General features: G+C 39.7%; 2 protein-coding genes across 5 annotated transcripts in view; one reads left to right on the top strand and one right to left on the bottom strand.

The window, feature by feature from the left end:
* lef1 (lymphoid enhancer-binding factor 1) overlaps positions 1 to 13,696 on the top strand; it is a 98,161-nt gene extending 84,465 nt beyond the window's left edge. For 2 of the 4 annotated variants that reach the window (XM_077523512.1, XM_077523514.1), the window contains 7 exons: positions 1,572 to 1,662; positions 1,746 to 1,865; positions 2,352 to 2,514; positions 2,976 to 3,083; positions 5,638 to 5,686; positions 7,105 to 7,146; positions 13,575 to 13,696. In XM_077523512.1, the coding sequence (XP_077379638.1) occupies positions 1,572 to 1,662; positions 1,746 to 1,865; positions 2,352 to 2,514; positions 2,976 to 3,083; positions 5,638 to 5,686; positions 7,105 to 7,139 (566 nt within the window). In that variant the 3' untranslated portion in view covers positions 7,140 to 7,146; positions 13,575 to 13,696. The remainder of the gene's footprint in view (positions 1 to 1,571; positions 1,663 to 1,745; positions 1,866 to 2,351; positions 2,515 to 2,975; positions 3,084 to 5,637; positions 5,687 to 7,104; positions 7,147 to 13,574) is intronic. The other 2 variants (XM_077523513.1, XM_077523511.1) reach the window with 2 other exon arrangements.
* A 2,620-nt stretch (positions 13,697 to 16,316) lies between these two features.
* Positions 16,317 to 20,005, bottom strand: hadh (hydroxyacyl-CoA dehydrogenase). Its single transcript, XM_077524225.1, has 8 exons — positions 19,810 to 20,005; positions 19,082 to 19,210; positions 18,850 to 19,007; positions 18,587 to 18,713; positions 18,363 to 18,452; positions 16,983 to 17,055; positions 16,747 to 16,863; positions 16,317 to 16,664 (listed from the first exon to the last, which is right to left on the bottom strand). The coding sequence occupies exons 1-8, from the start codon at positions 19,924 to 19,926 to the stop codon at positions 16,546 to 16,548; spliced, it is 930 nt and encodes a 309-aa protein (XP_077380351.1). The 5' UTR covers positions 19,927 to 20,005; the 3' UTR covers positions 16,317 to 16,545.
* Between the last annotated feature and the right edge of the window lie 140 nt (positions 20,006 to 20,145).

The raw sequence follows: 20,145 nt of genomic DNA on the forward strand, positions 1-20,145 counted from the left end.
CACCTTCGGGGTGTGAGTGACAAGGTTAACGCGCCGCGTCTCCCTCCTCCTCCTCCTTACGCCCTCAGGAGGGCTCTAAGGAGACTTTAGGTGGGGGGGGGGGGGGGGGGGGGGATTAGTGGGCAGCGGGTAGTGCTACGCACACCACGGATCCAGCGCCGCAACACAAGCTTTGGAAATCTAAGCCCCCCCGCTCACACTGCCTCTCTGAGGAGGAAGGACTCCTCAGACCACAGAGATTGAGGCAGGGAGAAAAAAGGCTGTGGCTTCATCGGGGATTACAGCGTGATGGTAATCTGCAGGCATTTGCCCTCTTTGTGCACGAGTGTCGATGTCCACACATTATGGCATCAAAAGAGCACCCATTCTCACCTCGCTTTACATTCCTCAGCAAAGGTTTTGTTACATTTTTAATGCTAAGGCCTAAGCTTAGCATGCTGGGCATTTCTTTGTGTGTAAAATTGTATTACTTGTACAAGAATAAATTTGTAAAGTCAGGTCAATTTTGATTATCGCCAATTCACAACAGAATTATCTCAAGGCACTGAACACATTGAGCAGGTCAAGAAAAATGTTTCTCATACATTATATACAGTCCATCTGATTAATCTGCTCAGCGATTTAATTAGCCAGTATTAGCTCTTTTGAAATTGGCAAGTTGTTTTTTTTTTTTAACTCATTCACTCTCAGCCATTTTCACTGAAGCAATCCCCTTCACTGTTTTAATGCAATTAGCATTAAAATGTAGCTCAGCTCATCATTATTCACAAATCTGTTTAAAACTGTGGTGAAAGCAGCTTGTTTTCAACATGGCCCTGGTTGATCTCTTATACTCTGTTGCCACCTGCTGGCTGTTTTTGTAATAACTACCATTGGTTTAACCATTCTTTTCAGTTCAGAGGCTGCATCAAAGCCTTCTGTGTGCGCTAGCATTAAAGAAAAAAAAAGTATAAATACGTCTTTGGGACACTGGTAATATTTAAAATAGAACGTATTCATACGTTTTTGGGAACAAATGAGTTAAACACATTACAACATAAGACAAAGATATTTATTGATATTTAACGCCCCCCCCCCCCAAGAAGAATTTCCAAATTTTTCTCACTTTTTGAAGTTAAACTTTTTTTTTTTTAAAACAATCAACTATTCTGCCTGTGATTAACAAAATTAACTACACTCTGATTCGCTGACTGCCACATCCATCACCAGACCAGGCCACACCTTTTAAAGCCACACACACTCAAAATCATACAGATTCATGTGGAACTTGAGGATGTCTAACAGAAGTGAACAGCAACACTACATACACGTTTTGTTTTTAAATGATTCAAAATTAATAGTTATCCGATTACTCGCTGGGCTTATCGGTAGGTAATTGATTCTTATAAACCATTTCATAGTGGCAGCTTTAGTACGGACTGGTGGTCATTTTGATAAAGTCAAAAATTTGATACTGATACAAATAACCACAAGAATGTCACAGATGTTTTCATGTTCTTTGTTGTTCATGTTTCTATATCTGTATGCTGGATGTCTATAATCCTAATTTGTGTCTATTGTTTCTGGTGTAGGAATGTCCAGGCATCATGCGGGACCAGAAATCGCCAACTTCTACTCGCTGTCTCCGGGAGGAGTGGGACAGCTCACGCCGCCACTGGGATGGTGACTGACCAATCTCTCTCATCTATTTTGGTGTCTTACTCTTGATTTGAAACCAGTTCCTCACCAGACTTCTGGCGTTGCAGGTTCTCCCACCACATGGTCCCCGGGCCACCTGGTCCTCACGCCACGGGGATCCCCCACCCGGCCATCGTCAACCCCCAGGTCAAACACGAGCCCCTGCACGAAACCGACATCATGCACATGTGAGTCTCTTTCACCATGATGTCACTTTCAGGTATTCCAGTAACAAACTGGCCTTCCCTTGAAGTGAACATCTTATCTACCGGTGAGGGCTTGTTAAAAGGGGCTCCTTTAGCCTCTGGGATGATGGTGTTGTTACACTTAGCCAGCACCAGATCCTGGTCCCTTATTATACCGCAACACGCCTGATAGCACCCTGAAGTGGCGATCGCTGATAGCTGCATTAGCCAAGGCCATCCTGCCGTCTTATTAGAAAGTTTTGCCCGAGTGCAGCAGCTGAGACAGAGTGAGATAGAGATGCTTTCCGTCCATAAAAAACAGTGCCAGAACTTCGGATGTGTGTACCTTAACCACCAAGGGGCAGTAAAAAAAAATTCAGCTTCATCCCAAATGGTCCTCATTAAGGATCTCTGACTTTAGATTTAAATAGGAATAACAGATGACCAATGAATAATGGTATTTCTAATGAATATGTATTTTGGTTGCAGGAAGCCACAGCACGAACAGCGAAAGGAGCAGGAGCCCAAAAGACCGCACATCAAGAAGCCGCTCAACGCCTTCATGCTCTACATGAAAGAGATGCGCGCCAACGTGGTGGCCGAGTGCACGTTGAAGGAGAGCGCAGCCATCAATCAGATCCTAGGACGGCGGGTAGGTGGCGCTCACTCACACGCACACTTTTATTTCGGTGTCATTTTCTATCAATATAAAAGGTGCAGATTTTTTAGATTAGAAAACCATATTTTTTTCTTGAGATTATAGTCACAACATTATGAGAATCATTGAACAGTAAAGTATAGGTATCGTAAATTAAATTAGGATTTTTAAGAGATTACGTTATATGTTTATTTTTTAGAATAAAGTTGTAAATTTGCAAAAAAAAATAAAAATAAAGTGGTACTTTTTTGGAGGGGGTAAGTATAAAGTCATGTAATTATGTTTTTTTGTTATCTTTCCTTTCACTTTTAATACTCCTTTGTACGATCATGTTCTTCACTTTGTACCTGCGTTTTCTCCCACAGCCGAACTTTTTGTTTTCTTATCTGCTAAAAATAAAAACGCACCAACAATCCAATAACTGACAATATTTTCTCCCTTTGTGCTAAAAACAGTGGCATGCATTATCTCGGGAAGAGCAAGCTAAGTATTATGAGTTAGCCCGCAAGGAACGACAGCTCCACATGCAGCTCTACCCAGGCTGGTCTGCCCGAGACAACTATGTAAGTACCAACAGTACAGCTCTGCAGAGGTGCGTGTATGCATGTGTGCGCGCATGACTGCGTGCATGTGCGGGTGTGTGTTGGACAAGTTAAAAAAAAAATAATAATAAAATAAAATAAAAGAACACAGTCTCCTCAATAGTCCCCTGCATGCATAATGGACTCCATTTGAGCCGACTCTTTGTTTCAGCCTAATGTGTAATTCATAACATTGGATAGATTGGAGTGTCACTTTTTAGACCCGCCGCCAGTGAAATTAGCCTGCTAATGATTACACGGTTGTTTGATGTTTAGATTTTTTAAGAGCCTTTAAAAAAAGACAGCATTGTGTAAAGTGTGTGTGTATGGCAATACAATAATATATAATACTCTACACTACAATATACAATATATATGTAATGTAAATACACTAAGGCGAATATTTTCAAGTCATATAGTTTCAATATTAAAAGGAGAATAGCTTTTGAGGAAAAAAGTGAGATTTTAGAGCTTTTGCATATTTTCAAGGTAAAATTTAGGTAATTAATTAAAGGTGCTGCGACTGGCTGACAACCAGTTGTACCCCGCCTGCTGCCCTTCTGCCCTTACCCAGCTGAGATAGGCTCCAGCACCCCCCGCGACCCTTGTGAGGAGCAAGCGGTTCAGAAAATGGATGGATGGATAATTAAAGGTGTATTGTCACGTAAACAAAGTTAAATATTTTTGAGAGTCAAAGTATATTTTCAGGGAAAAGTTTAATATTATTTTGATAAGTCATTTTTGAGAAAGATGTTTATTTTTTAGAAAAAAAAATCTTGTGATTGAAGTCATAATATTACGTGAATAAAGTTGTATATTGTTGAGCATGAAGTTCAAATAGTCCCAAAAAAGTGGATTATTTTTGAAGAATGTTTAAATATCTATTTTTTTTAATGTAGAAATCTTATTTATCTTAGATACATTTTATCAATATCTAAAATTGTATATTATATGTATATAAAAATATATATACATTTTCGCAAAGTAAAATTTGTACATATCTAAGAAAAAAAAAATTTGAGATTGAAAAAAAGTTAGGAAATTGAAGTCTTAATACTGTGTGTGTGTGTGGGGGGGGGGGGTGAGAGAGAGAGAGAGAGAGAGAGAGAGAGAGAGAGAGAGAGAGAGAGAGAGAGAGAGAGAGAGAGAGAGAGAGAGAGAGAGAGAGAGAGAGAGAGAGAGAGAGAGAGAGAGAGAGAGAGAGAGAGAGAGAGAGAGAGAGAGAGAGAGAGAGAGAGAATGAGCACCAGCCTTTATGAAAGTGTGGCTCCGGCACTCACGTTCACTCCACCACCAGCCAAAAACAGAACAAAACATTTTTGAAAAAAAAAAAAAGTGCTTTGTGGTGTTTAACTGCCTCCCCTCGGACATCGACGGCATCCTTCCTCCTTTCCTGCCTCTGCTGCTGCGCCGCCAAACACAAACACCTTGCTGAGACACATTTCCTCACTGATATCGGATATATTGAGTGTAAAGAGAAGTTTGCCACGGTATAGTAAAACCAAAGTAAAGTCAAATCACGCATATAAAAAAAACCGCATCTGGTTTGGAAATAAATGGTGTGCTCTGTCAGTTTTCGAGTATTCCTCGAGCACCCCCGACCGTGTGTGTGCGTCTCCTCTTTGCTGGCAGATTAACTCGTGAATAAGTGGATTAGCGGGGAACCAAAAGTGCTGCTCATATTTGAGAACCTCGAGAATCCATACCTATATTCTCCCCCGTACATCATCTCCCTGGGGTGGCAATAAATCCTCAGCACCTCTTTGGGAAGAAAACGTGGCGCTCCTCGTTGTCATTGAGCTTAATGCGGGTGAGCGTTTTTAATTGGGTTTGCTAATGCTAATGCTAATGTCATTAAGGGAGACTTCAAAGACTGGATTGATCAATCGCAGGACATGTATAGACATTCACACTAGCTTTACATCTATAGACAATTCAGAATAACAGTGTTGGTTGACCTAGCCTCATAAATTCCAGGTTTTCCTCAAAACTGCATCTTGAAAATAAATTTTTAATCATGTCCTGCATCGTTTTCCCTTGTAGACCAATCCTTCATGCACATTTTAAGATCAGCCAATCAGAGGGCTAAATATAGCTCAACCAATCAGAGCATGATAAAATGCTGACATCACTCTGAAGGATTTGAGACGACGTAAAGTTGTGAGTCTAAAATTTGATTGGTTAAAAAAAGAAACAGCGATTTCAACGGTGTGTTGCCAGCATTCGGGATTCTGAAGGTGTTGAGCAAATACCACGTGCATGGCAACACATCAAGGCTGAAATCTGATTGGGCAACAACAACAAACTCCACAAGCTGCAAACTTTGATCACTTTAGCATCGACGACAAAAACATGTGTGGCGTTCCCTCTCAGCTTGGCCTTTGTTGTTGGCGGCGGCGGCTTTGCGGAGCGTCCGGGCGGCATGCCGGCGGGATGTCCAGCAGGGGATGAGTGAACATGGCAGCAGCCAATCAGAGTGGTCTAGTGGGCGTGAGTGCTGGAGCCACACTTTATGCGTTCCTCTGTATATTTTTAGGGGAAGAAGAAGAAGCGGAAGCGGGAGAAGATCCAGGAGTCGGCCGCAGGTGAGTCGCCGCAGCCGCCGTTATCGTCCTCCTGCGACGTCCCCATCTTGTCCACGTCACGCCTCCTTTGGGATTAGTCTGGATCAGGTTTTCTCTGCGACTCGGCGCTTTGCACGTTTGTTTGTCTGCCTGCTCAATGTTACTTCCTGCTCACCTCGTTTTCGAGACACTCCACCGTTAACGCGATGAGGAGGTCATCGCTAGTCCAAAAAAACAAAAAACAAAAAAAATGCAACCTCCAAAGTCGAACTTAACGCATGACTTCGATAGTGCTACACTTAGCTTCTGTACTTTTATTTTACTTTATTTTACTTTTATTTTGTGACATTCTACTTCATAGGATATTTTTTAATTGTATTTTTTCCATTTTATTAGTTTCTAAATATTAATTAATTATTTAGCAAACAATAGGAATCTTTCTAAGTAATTATTTTTATTTTATTTTTATTTTATGATATTCTACTTCATAGGATATTTTTAAATTGTATTTTCTCATGTTATTATTTTCTAAATATTAATTATTTAGTAAAAAATAGGTATCTTTCTAAGTAATATTGTTGATCACTGTCACTAAAATATTAACATTTTTCTTGTTTTATTCTATTTTATTTACTTATTAAATTATTATTACTTATATCTACTGTATAGGCCATTTTAAAGTCATACTGTAACATTCTTATTTTTGCTTAACTCATTACCCTAAATTAAAGACACAGTGGATGTGCTGCATAATATTCTATTTATTTATTTAGTTTATGATATTCTACATAATAGGATATTTTTAAATTGTATTTTTCATGTTGTTATTTTCTAAATATGAATATTATTTAGTAAACAATAGGTATCTTTTTAAATAATATATTATCACGCTTACTCACTAAAATATTAAAATTTTTCTTGTTTTATATTTATTCAATTTTGTTTTTTGCTTATCAAATTATTACTTTTATCTACTGATAGGCCATTTTAAAGTCATATTGCAACGTTCTTATTTTTGCTTACTCATTCCCCTAAATTTTGATTAATTTTAATATTTTTTCCTTGTCCTGAATGGCCATGGTCACGCTTTTCCTCTTTGCCGTCTGCGTCAGGATCACAACAAAATCTCAAGTCAAACATGCCTGTTGACTGACTAATGATGAAAAATGTCTTTAGCCATACTGTGCTGCACATCCAATACCGCCATTCTACCAGCGTTCAGCTCCATGTCGGTGCATCCCACCCAAAATCCAAAATCAAAAGCAAGGTTTTGTATTTTTTTTCCCCATCTAAGTTTCACTTTGATTTCGAACTGTACGTTCGACTTGGGAGGTTGCATTGTTATCTTCTCACTGTGTTCCAAGCGACCAGGCGGCAATGAGCTCAAAATCCTCCACTTTTTTTGTCCGCCCCATTTTAAAAGATGCCATTCTCTGCAGGTACGGGCCAGAGAATGAAAACGGCGTACATCTAAGAAAATGGTAAGACACACAAACCTACCCTCCCTACATCTTTTCCTCCTATTAGGTCATCACGTGGCTTTGAAAAGAGCTAACAGACTAATCCTAAAAAAGGTCCATGCCATAGACATTGTGTCCATTAAAGTGTGTGTGTGTTTGTGTATCTTGGAGCAGTAATGGTGGATGAAGTGCATTTAGAAAGGGAAAAAAAAAAACATCTGTGTGTTCATCTATTTTGATTAAAAGGATAAATCAAGAGCAGTTTTTTTTTTTTTTCAAGTTTACATCATCTTTGCTCCATATGGTCTACATGTGTCGCATCGCTTTTGTCAAGCAGACGTTCAGGAGCTTTTTTTTTTTTTTTTTTTTTTAAATTCGCTGCTTTTCCTTAATAAGATTTCACAGTGTCTCATATATGGTGGTAACAAAGGGCGAGATGTATTGATTGAGGCAATGTCAGAAAGTGTCACCTGGGCTCAAAGCGGAGCATTTTTTTGGCAACCGGTTTGTTGGTTGGTTGGTTTTTGAGGATTTTTTTCGAAGATGAATAAGCACAGCTTTCATCTTCAAGTAAAAAAAAAAAAAAAAAAAAAAAAAAAAAAAGTCTTATATTTTAACAGCAAATGTGGACAAAAGCTTGGAAATTTTCAACAGAATATGATAGAATAATCAAATATTTACCGAAAAAAAAAATGAACATTGACAAATTTGACAGTTTTTTTTTTAAGTTTTCAAAAAGTTGTTTTGTTGAAAAAAGTTTTAAACAAAATGCTGTTTTTATTCTTCAAAAAAAAATTCGCACAATAAAATTTAATTAAAAAGTCTTGCATTTTCAACTTTTTTTTCTTTTCATTGCCAACAATAAAAGTCGGATATTTATAACAAAAAATAATAATAATTGAGGAAAAATGTGTATTGTCAACAAACACATTTCACCGAAAAGTCAATTATTTTTTTTTGCAAAAAAAAAAGGCCATTTTCAAAATGTGGGACAGTAATTGTGTATATTTTCAGCAAAAAAGTCAGACATTTTTAACTTTATAATTATAACAAACAAGTGTTTGAGGACAAACGTATATTGTCAACAAAATAGTAAATATTTCTTCGGCAAAAATAATTTGGACAGAAAATGTACTCAATTTTCAACAATGAAATCTTACATTTTTACTGTTTTTTTCTCAGCTTTTTTTCCTTAACTTTTTCAAGGAAAGAGTCATGTCCTGAGTTATAAGCATTTGTTAATATTTGTTAAGTTTTCTGCGAAAAAGTCAAATATTTTCCAGGAGACAAAGAGGCATGTTTTGGGCACACAAAAAAAAAAAAAAAAAGTTTACATTTTCAATAAGAGTTGTTTTGATTAAATACATTGTTTTTAACAAAATGTTGTTCTTAGAGGAAAAAAACATTTTTTGATGAAATTGGGTACTTATTAGACAAAATATTCTAATAGTTTCATTTATTCATTTTTTTTCACATTTAAAAAAAAAATGAAGAACTTTGCCCCCCCAAAAATTACATTTTCAACAAAAAACGGAATATCAACTAATAAGTTTTGTTCTCAATAAAAAGTCAAATATTTCCGGCATGTAATTTATACTTTCAAGTAAGAGAGACATATAGTGTAGATTAATTACATATTTTCTTATTATATTTTCATGGAGAGAATTAATTTTTAACTTGTTGACAAGACACCAAAGTCAGTTCAAAACAAGCAAACAAAGTTGTCATTTTTCGACCCCCCTCTCGCCCAAAGTCAGCTGACTGGGCCTTTTTCCAGCTGGCCCTAATGAGGACAAGCGCCGCAGAAAAAGGATGGATGGGTATTTACCTCCCTGCCAGCATCCTGTTATTCCACCCCCGAAAAAGCCGCTCACTTGTGACTAATCTGCTCTTACGTCAAAAATGCCACAAAGGTTTCCACCCCGTCCATCGATTTATGACCCTCTCGTTCCCCAAATTGGGCTGCTTTTCTTTTCTTTTCTTTTTTTATCCCCCCCCCCCTCCTCTTTCTCCTTCTCCTTCTTCTTCTTCTTTCGCCACAGTTGGCTTTTCAAAGCGCTAAGAAGCCAGTCTATCTCTGATCCAATAATTAGCAGTGCCTAGCCGCGTCGGGATGGACACCTCGCTTGATTCTCGGTGACAGCCCTTGACGCAATATGCATAATGCCGAGGATCCTGCCGCAATTCCCCGAGCCCTCAATTTATGCAGATCCCGCAAGAGCTGGATTGAGGTTTGCTCCATTTAGATGCCACCAAAAAAAAAAAAAAAAAATTGTTTAGTTTCCTTGCAGCCACTAACAGCCAATGTGTTTTCGGAAAATATTATTGTGTATGTTACTAAGTTTTTTTGTTTGTTTGTTTTTTTTGTTTTTGTTTTTTTAATAGCCAATAGCATCTAGAAGTTACGAAAATGTCTAATAGATGTAGGATAAAAAAGGTGAGCACAATTTTTGGGGCACCTTGAAGTCATTTCTTCTTTATTTGTGTTCCACTCCCCAACTGTAGGGGGAGCCTGGGAGCAAAACTTAAAGAGATACTTTACTTATTTAGCCATTTTTGGCAGTCAAGCATTAATATTTTGCCTAGAATAAATTTGATGTTTTCATTATTTTTCATGTACAATTAGTACCTTTAAAAACACATTTTGCAACTTGCTGTCGACTGAAAATGACATCACAAGGGCTCAGCTAACCAATCACAGCTCAGCTTGTGAATGTCACATGACCAAACCTAGAAAACAGGTGAGTTGTGATTGGTTACCTGATATTTGCACTTTTCTTCGTAAATTTAACCAATAAAACGTATGACCTTCAACATAAAGTGTATTTAGTTTCATTAATATCCATCAAGTAGTTTCTGAGATATGGGCATTTAGAATGGGGTCAACCATTTTGGAACACCCTGTAGTGTAAAGCTAAATCAATCAAATTGTCTGCCTTTTTTCCATATCTTTGTTTTTGTAAGCGTTAAGGGCCCAAAACAGAAGTTAGTCTGTTCATTATATACGATATAATTTTTTGGAATAATGATTGGAATTTTTTTCGGAATCGACATCGGCCGGGCCTTTGTACATACAGTACTTGCACAATAGCATCAGCAATGATGAGATGTCCGTGTATGTGTTGGTATCTGCGATTTTGTCGTCCTTCCTCTGCGAGGAAGCGAGCATGAAAAGGATCTTGTTGTAAGAGCCTGGACTGTGTTTGTTGACGCGTGGCCTGTTGTTTAGACTGCTCGCCTGCGTGCGTTCGCCCCGAGTCACGGGCCCATTGTGAAACGCCGCACTAAGAGCGCCATGAGGGTCTTTGTCATGTCTCCAGCGCTTCCTGAGTCTGAGTCGCGGGACCTTGCTAAACGCTTATCTGCCGAGGGGGGGGGGGGGCTCTAGAGGCGGGAGAGGACACGTTATTTTTCATTCGATTTTCTGCTTTCTCATGCTTCAATTACGACAACCTCGTCCCCCCCAGTTTTGAATGCAGTGTTTTATAAATAAAGCTTTTGAATGTCCACTGTAGTGAGCGCTATCCCTGAAAGTGCTTTAAAGTTTGGACTCCCTTTCCACCCCCCACCCCTCCCTCATCGTGTTCACTTTCAAGCGGGACCACAGTGAAGGAACCAGTCATTGTTAGGACTCTTTCAACGTGCCGCCAAAACTCCCACCCAGGGGCCCACAGCCAGACTGGAGCAGTGCGGGCCCCCCATGGTCGCCGCGTCTGATGTGGCCTCCCATTAGTCGCACCCACGCATGCCTGCGGTTTGCGGGCACACTTTTTCAGGTTCGAGCCCTTCCTGGCCCCCGGCCTTGTGGTGGCACGTTATTAAGAAAAAAAAAAAAAATCAAAATGAAAGTGAGCTGGGCAAGGAAGAAGTTGGAGAAAGTGCTGAGTGTGCAAAACCTCCTCCTCCTCCTTCTGCTCCAGGTGCGCCTTTTAATAGAGCCGCTCGTTTTTATTCCTCCCTGGCGTAACTTTACTGCCGCTTTTGAAAAAGCTGTCGTGAAATGTGCGCACGAAAGGTCACCGGATGGTTTCCTCTCAACGGTCCCGTCCAGTTGTCAGCACAACAAGCTGGTTGACTTCTTGAGTTGTTCCAGTTTTTCGTTTAAAAAAAAAAAAAGTAAAAAAAAAAATCTAAAAAAATATCCTACTTTTTTGTCTAAATTAACACTTAGAAGTGCAACGGCAGTTTGAGGCACTTTTCATTTTTTAACGTAAAACTTTTTTTGCAAATTTGTAATGAGGCACCAGATGTTTTTCTTTCAAGTCAAGGTGTCAACAAATACTGGTTGACTTCCAAGATAGTCCACTTCAAATGTATTTATTTTTTCAAAAATATGCAACTTTTAATAACTTTATATATATATATATATATATATATATATATATATATATATATATATATATATATATCCTACTTTTTTTGTCTAAATTAAAAATAAAAAGTACAATGGCAGTTTGAGCCGCTTTTCATTTTTTTGTCGAAAACGTAAAACTTTTTTCTCAAAATTAAAAAAAGGTTTTTAAAAAAAATATATTTTTTTAAATTCTAAAAAATATCCTACTTTTTTTGTCTATATTAAAAATAAGTGCAATGGCAGTTTTTTTTCTTTGGCTTTGAGGCCCTTTTTTTTTTTTTCCGTTGAAACCGTAAAACTTTTTTTCCCCAAATTTGCAATGTGTTTATATGACTGTTTTGTTCTTCTCTCTTAAAAAAATAAAAAATAAAATACTTTGTCGAAACTAAAACTTCGACTTTCTGTTTTAATTAAAAAATAAAATAAAATACTGTCTAAGGCGGAACAGTGATGTCATCATGCACATAATCATCTGAAACGTGCAAGCCGCAACGGCCATGTGAGCGCACATTTTCGATGCGACAATGTCCTCCTTTGGCAAATTCTGTCTGAAAGATAGATTTTTTTTTTTTTTTTAATTGATGAATTACTCAATGATGTCCCAAATACTTTTTGTCCATCTTGCGTCTTTTCCCTCCGCCATGTTGTTTGTGGCCTCTCTCCCAACCCCTTTTTTTTAAAAAGGCCAATTTGTCTGCCGTGTTTTCCTTCTTAATGGCACCACAAGAAACAGCCCAGAAAAAGTGGGGTTCAAATGGATGCTCATAGGCGGGCCGCTCCCATCCGCGGCCCCCCCTTTGATTGGGCGCGCGGGAGGTTGAAAGCGGCGATTGAGACGCGAGGCCGCGCCAGTTATCTTAACCTCACGCACTTCAAACGCCCGGCGGAGAGCTCGTGTCCCGGGACAGGCATCACCGTGTGTGCGCGGGAACAGAGGAGTGCTTCATTTCCTGTGAAAAGGAAGGAAAAAAAAAAAAAAGGCTAGCCAGCATTCCTGAGTGCTAATGCAGGCGGGAGGAGGTGGAGAGGAGGGGTCAAGTTGCTCCTGAATCCTGCTGTTTGTGTCGGCCGGACCTTGTGAAGTGTTGGAACGCTGCCGACACACACGCACGCATACACACACTCCTTTCCCGGAGCAGGAAGGCCGGATCGTTTCATGTCTGCGGCGTCTGCGAGGGGGACGGGGCGGGGGGGTTTGGGTGGATGTCAGGATGGGGCGGGCGGAGGCCGTGGTTGGCTTTCAGGCAACATGTGGTGAAGATGTTTCAAATGCGGCTAACGGGAAGATGCTAACTTAACAATTGATGTCTTGATCGAGTCTTTTTTTGATTTTCCCAACTGTCATAAAGTTTAAAAAAATATTTTCAAGAAAATGACGGCATATTGGGGCCACGTATAATTTCTTTATTTATTTTTTAATATTCCAAGAAAAAAATGGCAAATGTGCCACTTTATAAAGCCATTTTATAGCGTCGCACATTTGCCACTTTATAAAGTGGCAATTTTTATGTTTTTCCCGCACATATGCTACTTTATAAAATCGCAAAATTTGCCACTTTAAAAAGTCACAAATTTGCGGGGGGGTTTTGTTTTGTTTTTTCTGGCAAATTTGCCACTTTATAAAAACGCATATTTGGATGTTTTTTTCCCCCCCGCACATTAAATACTTTATAAAATCACAAATTTGCCAATTGAAAAAGTCGCAAATTTGCGTGTTTTTTTTTTTTTCTGGCAAATTTCCCACTTTATAAAGACGCAAATTTGGATGTTTTTTTTTCCCCCCCGCACATTTGCTACTTTATAAAATCGCAAATTTGCCAATTTAAAGTCGTAAATTTGCGGGGTTTTTTTGTTTTGTTTTGTTTGCAAATTTTCCACTTTATAAAGTGGCAAATTTGCGAGGTTTTTTTTCCTCGGAATATTACCCCCACTCTGAAAAAAAGAAATATTTATACATGGCCGGAATACGTCTTAGTGATAAGCATATTCCATTTGTCGTGTTTTTTTTTGTTTTTTTTTGCCTATTTCATATCCAACTTCCTTTGCGTTGCTATGGCGACACGTGACCACCCCTCGTGTCTTTCTGTCACCGCAGGAGGAAAACGGAACAACTTCTCCACGTGCAAAGCGAAGGCAGCCGCTGCGGGGCCTCTGCTCGAGATGGAGGCCTGCTAAGATTCCATGAAGACCCTCAGAGGACCAAGCCCCAATCCCCCCCCAATCCCCCCCCCCCCCCCCCCCCCCCTCCTTCCAACTACCCCACCTGCCCATCACTTATCACCCCCCTGAAAGTGACACCTCACGCTCTCCCTGCTGGAAAGACACTGAACTGAACACGACAATCACCATCACTCACGTTCTTTCACTCAGTGTGTGTATGTGTGCGTCATTTCCTGCACACGCACACACATGCGCGCGCACACCACCTGCACACTCCAACTAAGTTATTGTAAGTTATTTGTTACTTCTTGTTAAATTCAGGAGCGGGAAAACCTACAAACTGCAACAAACTTGTTAAAAGCTTCAAATATACGCAAGCACAAATATTGATAGCGCACGTAAATAAATGTGGACTATATTTTTCCATAAATGTAGTATAAGGCCCTCGGAGCGTTCCCCAATTGGTTAAGGGTCAACATTCCCACTTTTTCACTGGAGTCCAACGACCATTTGGGGGTTCCCGCCCGGCCCCTCCCCTCCGAACAAACGGACCAATCACCTCTTGTCGATTGCACTAAGGAACATGGAGGGATCTCGTCTCATCTCATCTCCACACTTTTTACTTTTTATTTTCTTTCTCAATAAGTTGGACCAGTTTTTGTTTTTTTTCAATCTTGAGCCCTTTTTTTATTTCATGGTGTACATTTCCTTTTTTTTAATATTGTTTTTTTATATATATAAATATATATATAGTGCGATATATGAACGGAAGCTTTGGACACACAGGAAAGCCATTTTTTCTTCTCTCGGGAGGCTTGTTTTTGTTTGTTTGTTTGTTTGTTTGTTTGTTTGTTTGTTTGTTTGTTTGTTTGTTTTTTATAATCTTGTAAACTAACATTGTGAGAGTGTGGGTGTACTTTTTCCCCAGGCCCTTTTTCAGGCGACATGCGAGAGTGAGGCCTATATTTTATTGACGGACAAGCAGACAAATGAAGCAGATGTTATATATTTAGCCCAGCACTTGACAGTCTCTTTCATTGCAATGGACCTTTTGATTTCCTCCCCTGCTAGCAAAATGGTGAGCTCTTTGGTTTTTTTGTTTTGTTCCGTCATCCCTCTACCACGCAAGCATCTCTGTGACATCTTCTCTATTTTACTATTGCGCCACAATGATGATGATGATGATGATGATGATGACTTTGTCCCACGTTGATACAATTTGGGGTCGCTTGTCGTCTTGGAGGAGCACTTTTGCTTCCCAAGTGGTCGTCTTTGAACTGTTTCCACGTTTTTGTTTTTGTTGTTTTTTAAGAAAAATCAATAAAAAGGCACCATTTGCTCATTTGATCACTCGTGTGTTGGTTAATGGAAGTGTGCAAATGTACAAATGATTTATGGTCAGTGGTGTAGTTTCAAGAATAAAAGTGACACATTTCTTGAAAGGAAAAATCAACTTAGCTTTACATGAAATGTGAATGATAGACACAATTATTTAATTGTAAATGTCTGTCACACAGTTGCTTGTTGTGAAGTGAGTTGAGTCACCTGCCACCGCACAGCACTCGTATCCCAAGTTTACACTCGCAAGTCAGTGCAAACCATCGACCGATTGATGACTCCTATCTCAAGGCACCACTGTAGCTTAGAAATACAAAATGTATACAAATAGAATGCTTTGCATTAACATGGGACATTAACGTGACACTTTCTTGAAAATGTGCTAGTTTATAATGAATGTTAGTGTAAAAAAATATAGTGATGTGAAGTAGAAATCAAACAATAACTTTCAAGAAGCGAGCCTATCGTTCTCATTTCAAGAGCAACAGCACCACCCTGTGTTCACTTTCGGTATGGCAGGATGTTCACGTCAAGACAAGTCAGTTGCATTACACTTAAAATTACGTAACAAAGAAGTACATTTTATTTGTTATTTTTTTATGAGATTTATCCAACTAAAGAATTGTTATGACTCAAATTTAATTTTGAAGTGAACTGCTGTGTTGTTGTTTTTGTGACGAGGAAGTTGAAAACCTTGGCCACTTGTTTATTTTTTTGGTTGGAGTTGGAGATGCAGAGTTAGCTTACTGTCCAAATAATTTGAACTGTCCTCTTTGGCAGTGGACTCAATGAGGAATATGCCACGGAAGAGACGGGACTGTTTTTGCACATCAGCTTTGGTTCCGGTTCGTTTTGCGACGTGTGGGCTGCGTCAAAATACTTGTGCTTCCGACTTTGTGCCCCTCGGTTGCGCGTTCGCAACCCGGACCGGAACCAAACTCTTGCAAAATCACGGAAGTCGGAAGTCCCGCCTCTTCCGTGGCATATACCCCATTAGGTTTGGACTCTTCGGTGAAAATAAAAATTCTAATTTTGTCATGAATGCGTTGCTGATATTAGGAAAACATTTTAAACACAAATGTAGATTTTTTCAAAACAAAACCCTGCTGCAATCATTGGTTGAATGAGTTACTCTTGTGGTACAAATATTTGAATTTTGTGAAGACTAAGAAAGCCATGGAATTGCTTCTATTGCTGAAGAAATTTGTTTTAATGTATACATGGTTATATCTTTCCTTTCCATCATTTACTTTCACTCCGTTATACATGTTGCGTGACTTTATACGGAGATATTTGTAATTGTACATTTGCTCATTTGAAAAGAAAATAAGGCCAGGTGTTAAACAGGGAAGAGGTCTTTAATTGCTCAAAAATCAACAATTAGCACTTGACAAAAAGACTTCCTCAAATTTTATTCAAGTATAATCGATTCTTAGCACATCTTGGTGGTTCATCAGCGCATCATTCAGGCAAAAAGGCACATATCATTATTAGAAGTCACATTATTATTGAAGCAACTTCAGTTCTTCATCAGCCATCTTCAGTTTCCTGACGCCATTCCTGACTCGTTACTTATATTTGTAGAATCCTTCTCCCGTCTTTTTGCCAAACTTTCCGTCTGCGACCAGCTTGTTGAGCAAAGGGCTCGGGGTGAAGAGAGGATTGCTCGGGTCCATGGCGCTCCAACCTGATTGCAACACAAACCCATGGATGGAACACAAGTCTGCATATATTTGGCTTCTTCTTTTTTTTTTTTTTTTTGAACTCACCATCCAGAATAAACTTGGCTGTATCTAAACCCACGTAATCCAGCAACTCAAAAGGTCCCATCGGGTAACCGGCACCGAGCTTCATGGCCACGTCGATGTCTTCTTTGGACCCGTGACCTGGAATGACGCGGATGCCGTGACTTGCACAGTGACTGACGAACAAAATCCAGTTGTTTTTTTTTGTTTGTATTTTTTTTTAAACGGCAGTGCTTTAAATGGAAAGAGCGGCTTCACACCTCTCTCATGCAGACGGACGGCCTCCAGCATGTACGGCACCAGCAGGCGGTTCACGATGAACCCCGGCGTGTCCTGCACGGAAGCGAGTCAGTCAACCGGCTGGTGGTGTTAATTTCATCAACAAAAACTCAACAAAAATAGTTTCGTCAACACGCATTTTTCACCGGACTCAAACTAGACTAATGTAAAACCCTCATTTTAATAAACAATAACTGGGACTAAATCAGTATGGATTTTCGTCAACTAATGAAAACGAGAGGAAAATGTACTTCACTTAATTAAAAACTGGACTAAAATCTACGGACATTTTAGTTCATAAACAAAGACGAGACCAAAAAACATTATATTGTCTCAACTAATCTGTCACTGTCAAGTGACCCCCCCCCCCCTTTCAAATCTACAGCTAGCGAGTGCAGCATTCACAAACACATGGGACAGACAGTAGGTGGATTCTATGGAGGACCAAAACTGCCAAAATTCAAAATAAATAAATGACTAAAAGCGAGACTTCCTTGTTCGCTCACTCGACCAATGACAGGCAGTTTGCAACGGCGGAGTCCAACCCAAGACACACTTAGGACCGCCCCCTCATTTGAATAACATTTCAACTTGGCAGTACAGCCCAAAATTCAAAATAAATAAATGACTAAATAAATAAATGACTAAAAGTGAAAATAAAAACGAATTTATTTCAATTTATATTTATTTTTTTTAAATATAAATTTCGAATTATATTTTTTTATATTGACTTTTATTTTCACTTTTAGTCATTTATTTATTTAGTCATTTATTTATTCAGAATTTTGCCAGTTTTGGTCCTCCATAGGATTCATGGTGAAAGGGTTATTTTAAAATAAATAAATAAATAAATAAATAAAGGTTATAACGTTATAACGCATCATTAAATCCAAATAATGTTCATCCGACCGCTAACTAATGTTGGCTAACCAACTAGCTCATGGCATGGAGCCATAGTAGCCACTTGTTGATATACTGTAATTGTGTGTCAATTTGTTTTTCATCCAAAAGATGAGAGAAATATCATGTGAAATAGTTTTAGATCTGAAATATTCAACATGATCTGTTGACAAAAAAATATGTACAGGGGTAAATATGACTAAAACGTTGTCAGTTTTTGTTGCCTGTAACTTAGACGAATAAAATTTTGTTTCCTTGGACTAAAATAAAGACTAAAATTCTAGATTTATAGTTGAGTAAAAGTTGACTAAGGTTGACTAACCATGATAAAAGCTAACAAGCGTGATTGAAACTGGACTAAATTGAATAATGCCCGATAAAATTAACACTACCGGCTTGGTTTGCGTTTGACTTTCCTTCCTGAAGGGGAAAAAAAAAAAACAACAACATTCCAGTGGTACCTTGCAGGACACGGTCGTCTTGCCCAGCGCTTTGCTGAAGCTCACCAGCGAGTCGAACGTCTCCTGGCTGGTGGCGGACGTTCCGATCACCTGCGAGGTGCGCCGATTACATCGTGTTCCATTTTGAGAGACTTCGATGCGGACAGTTTCAGCGTAAAAGTCCACATTGCGACGCGACGGAGCGACATTTTGTCATCTATCTTTGAGGTCGCGTGCTGCGTTACCTCGACGAGTTTCATCATGGGGACCGGGTTGAAGAAGTGCAGGCCGCCAAAGCGATCCAACCTGAAGGTGGCGCTAGCGATGTCGCCGATAGGCAGCGACGACGTGTTGCTGGCAAAGATGGCGCGTCTGAAACAACGAAAGAAAGATGAAGTCAAACAGTGGGGGGGAAAAAATGTTTTCTCGTGCTTGATTTGTTCTTTGATTTGCTAGCGACGACGACAGGATTAAAATGTTTATTGTTTTTATGTATTATAACACTTACGCCGGCGCCGCCTTGTCCAGCCCGCTGAAAAGATCCTGTTTGACTTTCAGGTTTTCCACGATGGCCTCCAGCACGAGGTCGGTGCTCTGGACGGCGGCGGCGGCGTCTGTGGCGGTGGACACGTTGCGCAGAACTTTCTCAATGAACGCCTCGCCTTCCTACAAAACAAAATATCAGCACCTCAGGGTAAACTAATCGCACCTCTCGCTTTTGCGATAATCGGCTCACTGACCTGGGGCTTGTCAGCGAACTTTTTCTTGACCACTCTCTTCAAGCTGGCCTCCATCCCTTTGACCGCCTTCGTCAAGATGGCGTCCGACATGTCCACCAGCGTCACCTGGTGGCCAGTCGACGCAGCAACCTAAAACAAACATTAACACTTTGAACAAAGCGCACATATGGTTTCATGTTTGTTAGTTTTAGTTATCAACAGGTAGGTTTATAGGTAGTATCAATAGTACTTCACTTTATTATTATTATTATTATTATTTGTTTGACGCTTATAGAAGACACGTGCACCCCACAGAACAAATTAAAGTGATTTATTTTATGTCTAGTTTTAAGAATTGTCACACTGGAGACCTTCAAGGTGAATCTGGCCAAAAATAAAACCTCAAGTACAAAAGAACATGTATAAATGATTGACTTTTACGGTTAAAAATCACCTACACGTCCTTACAAAGCTGGCATGCAGCGACATCCGGTGGCTACATTTGAAAGTGCAGTTACGTGGAACACCCCGTTTAAACTTAGCTTATTGTTTGTTCATCAAACGACATATATTTTGACATACGAAGCAATTCACATGTTTAATAAACTACAGCATATATTAAACAAATACATTAATTTGTGCTTCAGTATCCGAGTGGTGATCTTAGCGAGGGCACCAAGCCCTCGGTGACACCCGGTTAGCCACCTCGCCGCTCGGCTAACAGTCGAACGTCCATTTTGGGGCCCCACCTGAGCGATTCCCGCACCCATTTGTCCTCCGCCAATGATGACCACATGCTTGATGGCCACACTCCTGACGGCCGACGAGGAGAAAGCTCTGCACAGCTGGTGCCCGAAGAACGCCATGACGACAGAAGGTAGCTGCCAGTTACTGTAAGCTAACAGGACGGTCGCTGGTCACGTGATGCCGAGAGCCAGAGCGGAGACGCTTTCGTGGCTTTTGACCCACATTGATGGCGTCACAGGTGCTTGCAGGCCACCCGAGCATACGCAAAGCCGTAGAAAAAAAAACTGTGTGATTGAAATGATTTACTTTTATAGTGGCATATATGTTTTATTGACTCT

Source organism: Festucalex cinctus, chromosome 6, assembly GCF_051991245.1.
Source record: "Festucalex cinctus isolate MCC-2025b chromosome 6, RoL_Fcin_1.0, whole genome shotgun sequence".
In the NCBI taxonomy this organism is placed as follows: Eukaryota; Metazoa; Chordata; class Actinopteri; order Syngnathiformes; family Syngnathidae; genus Festucalex; species Festucalex cinctus.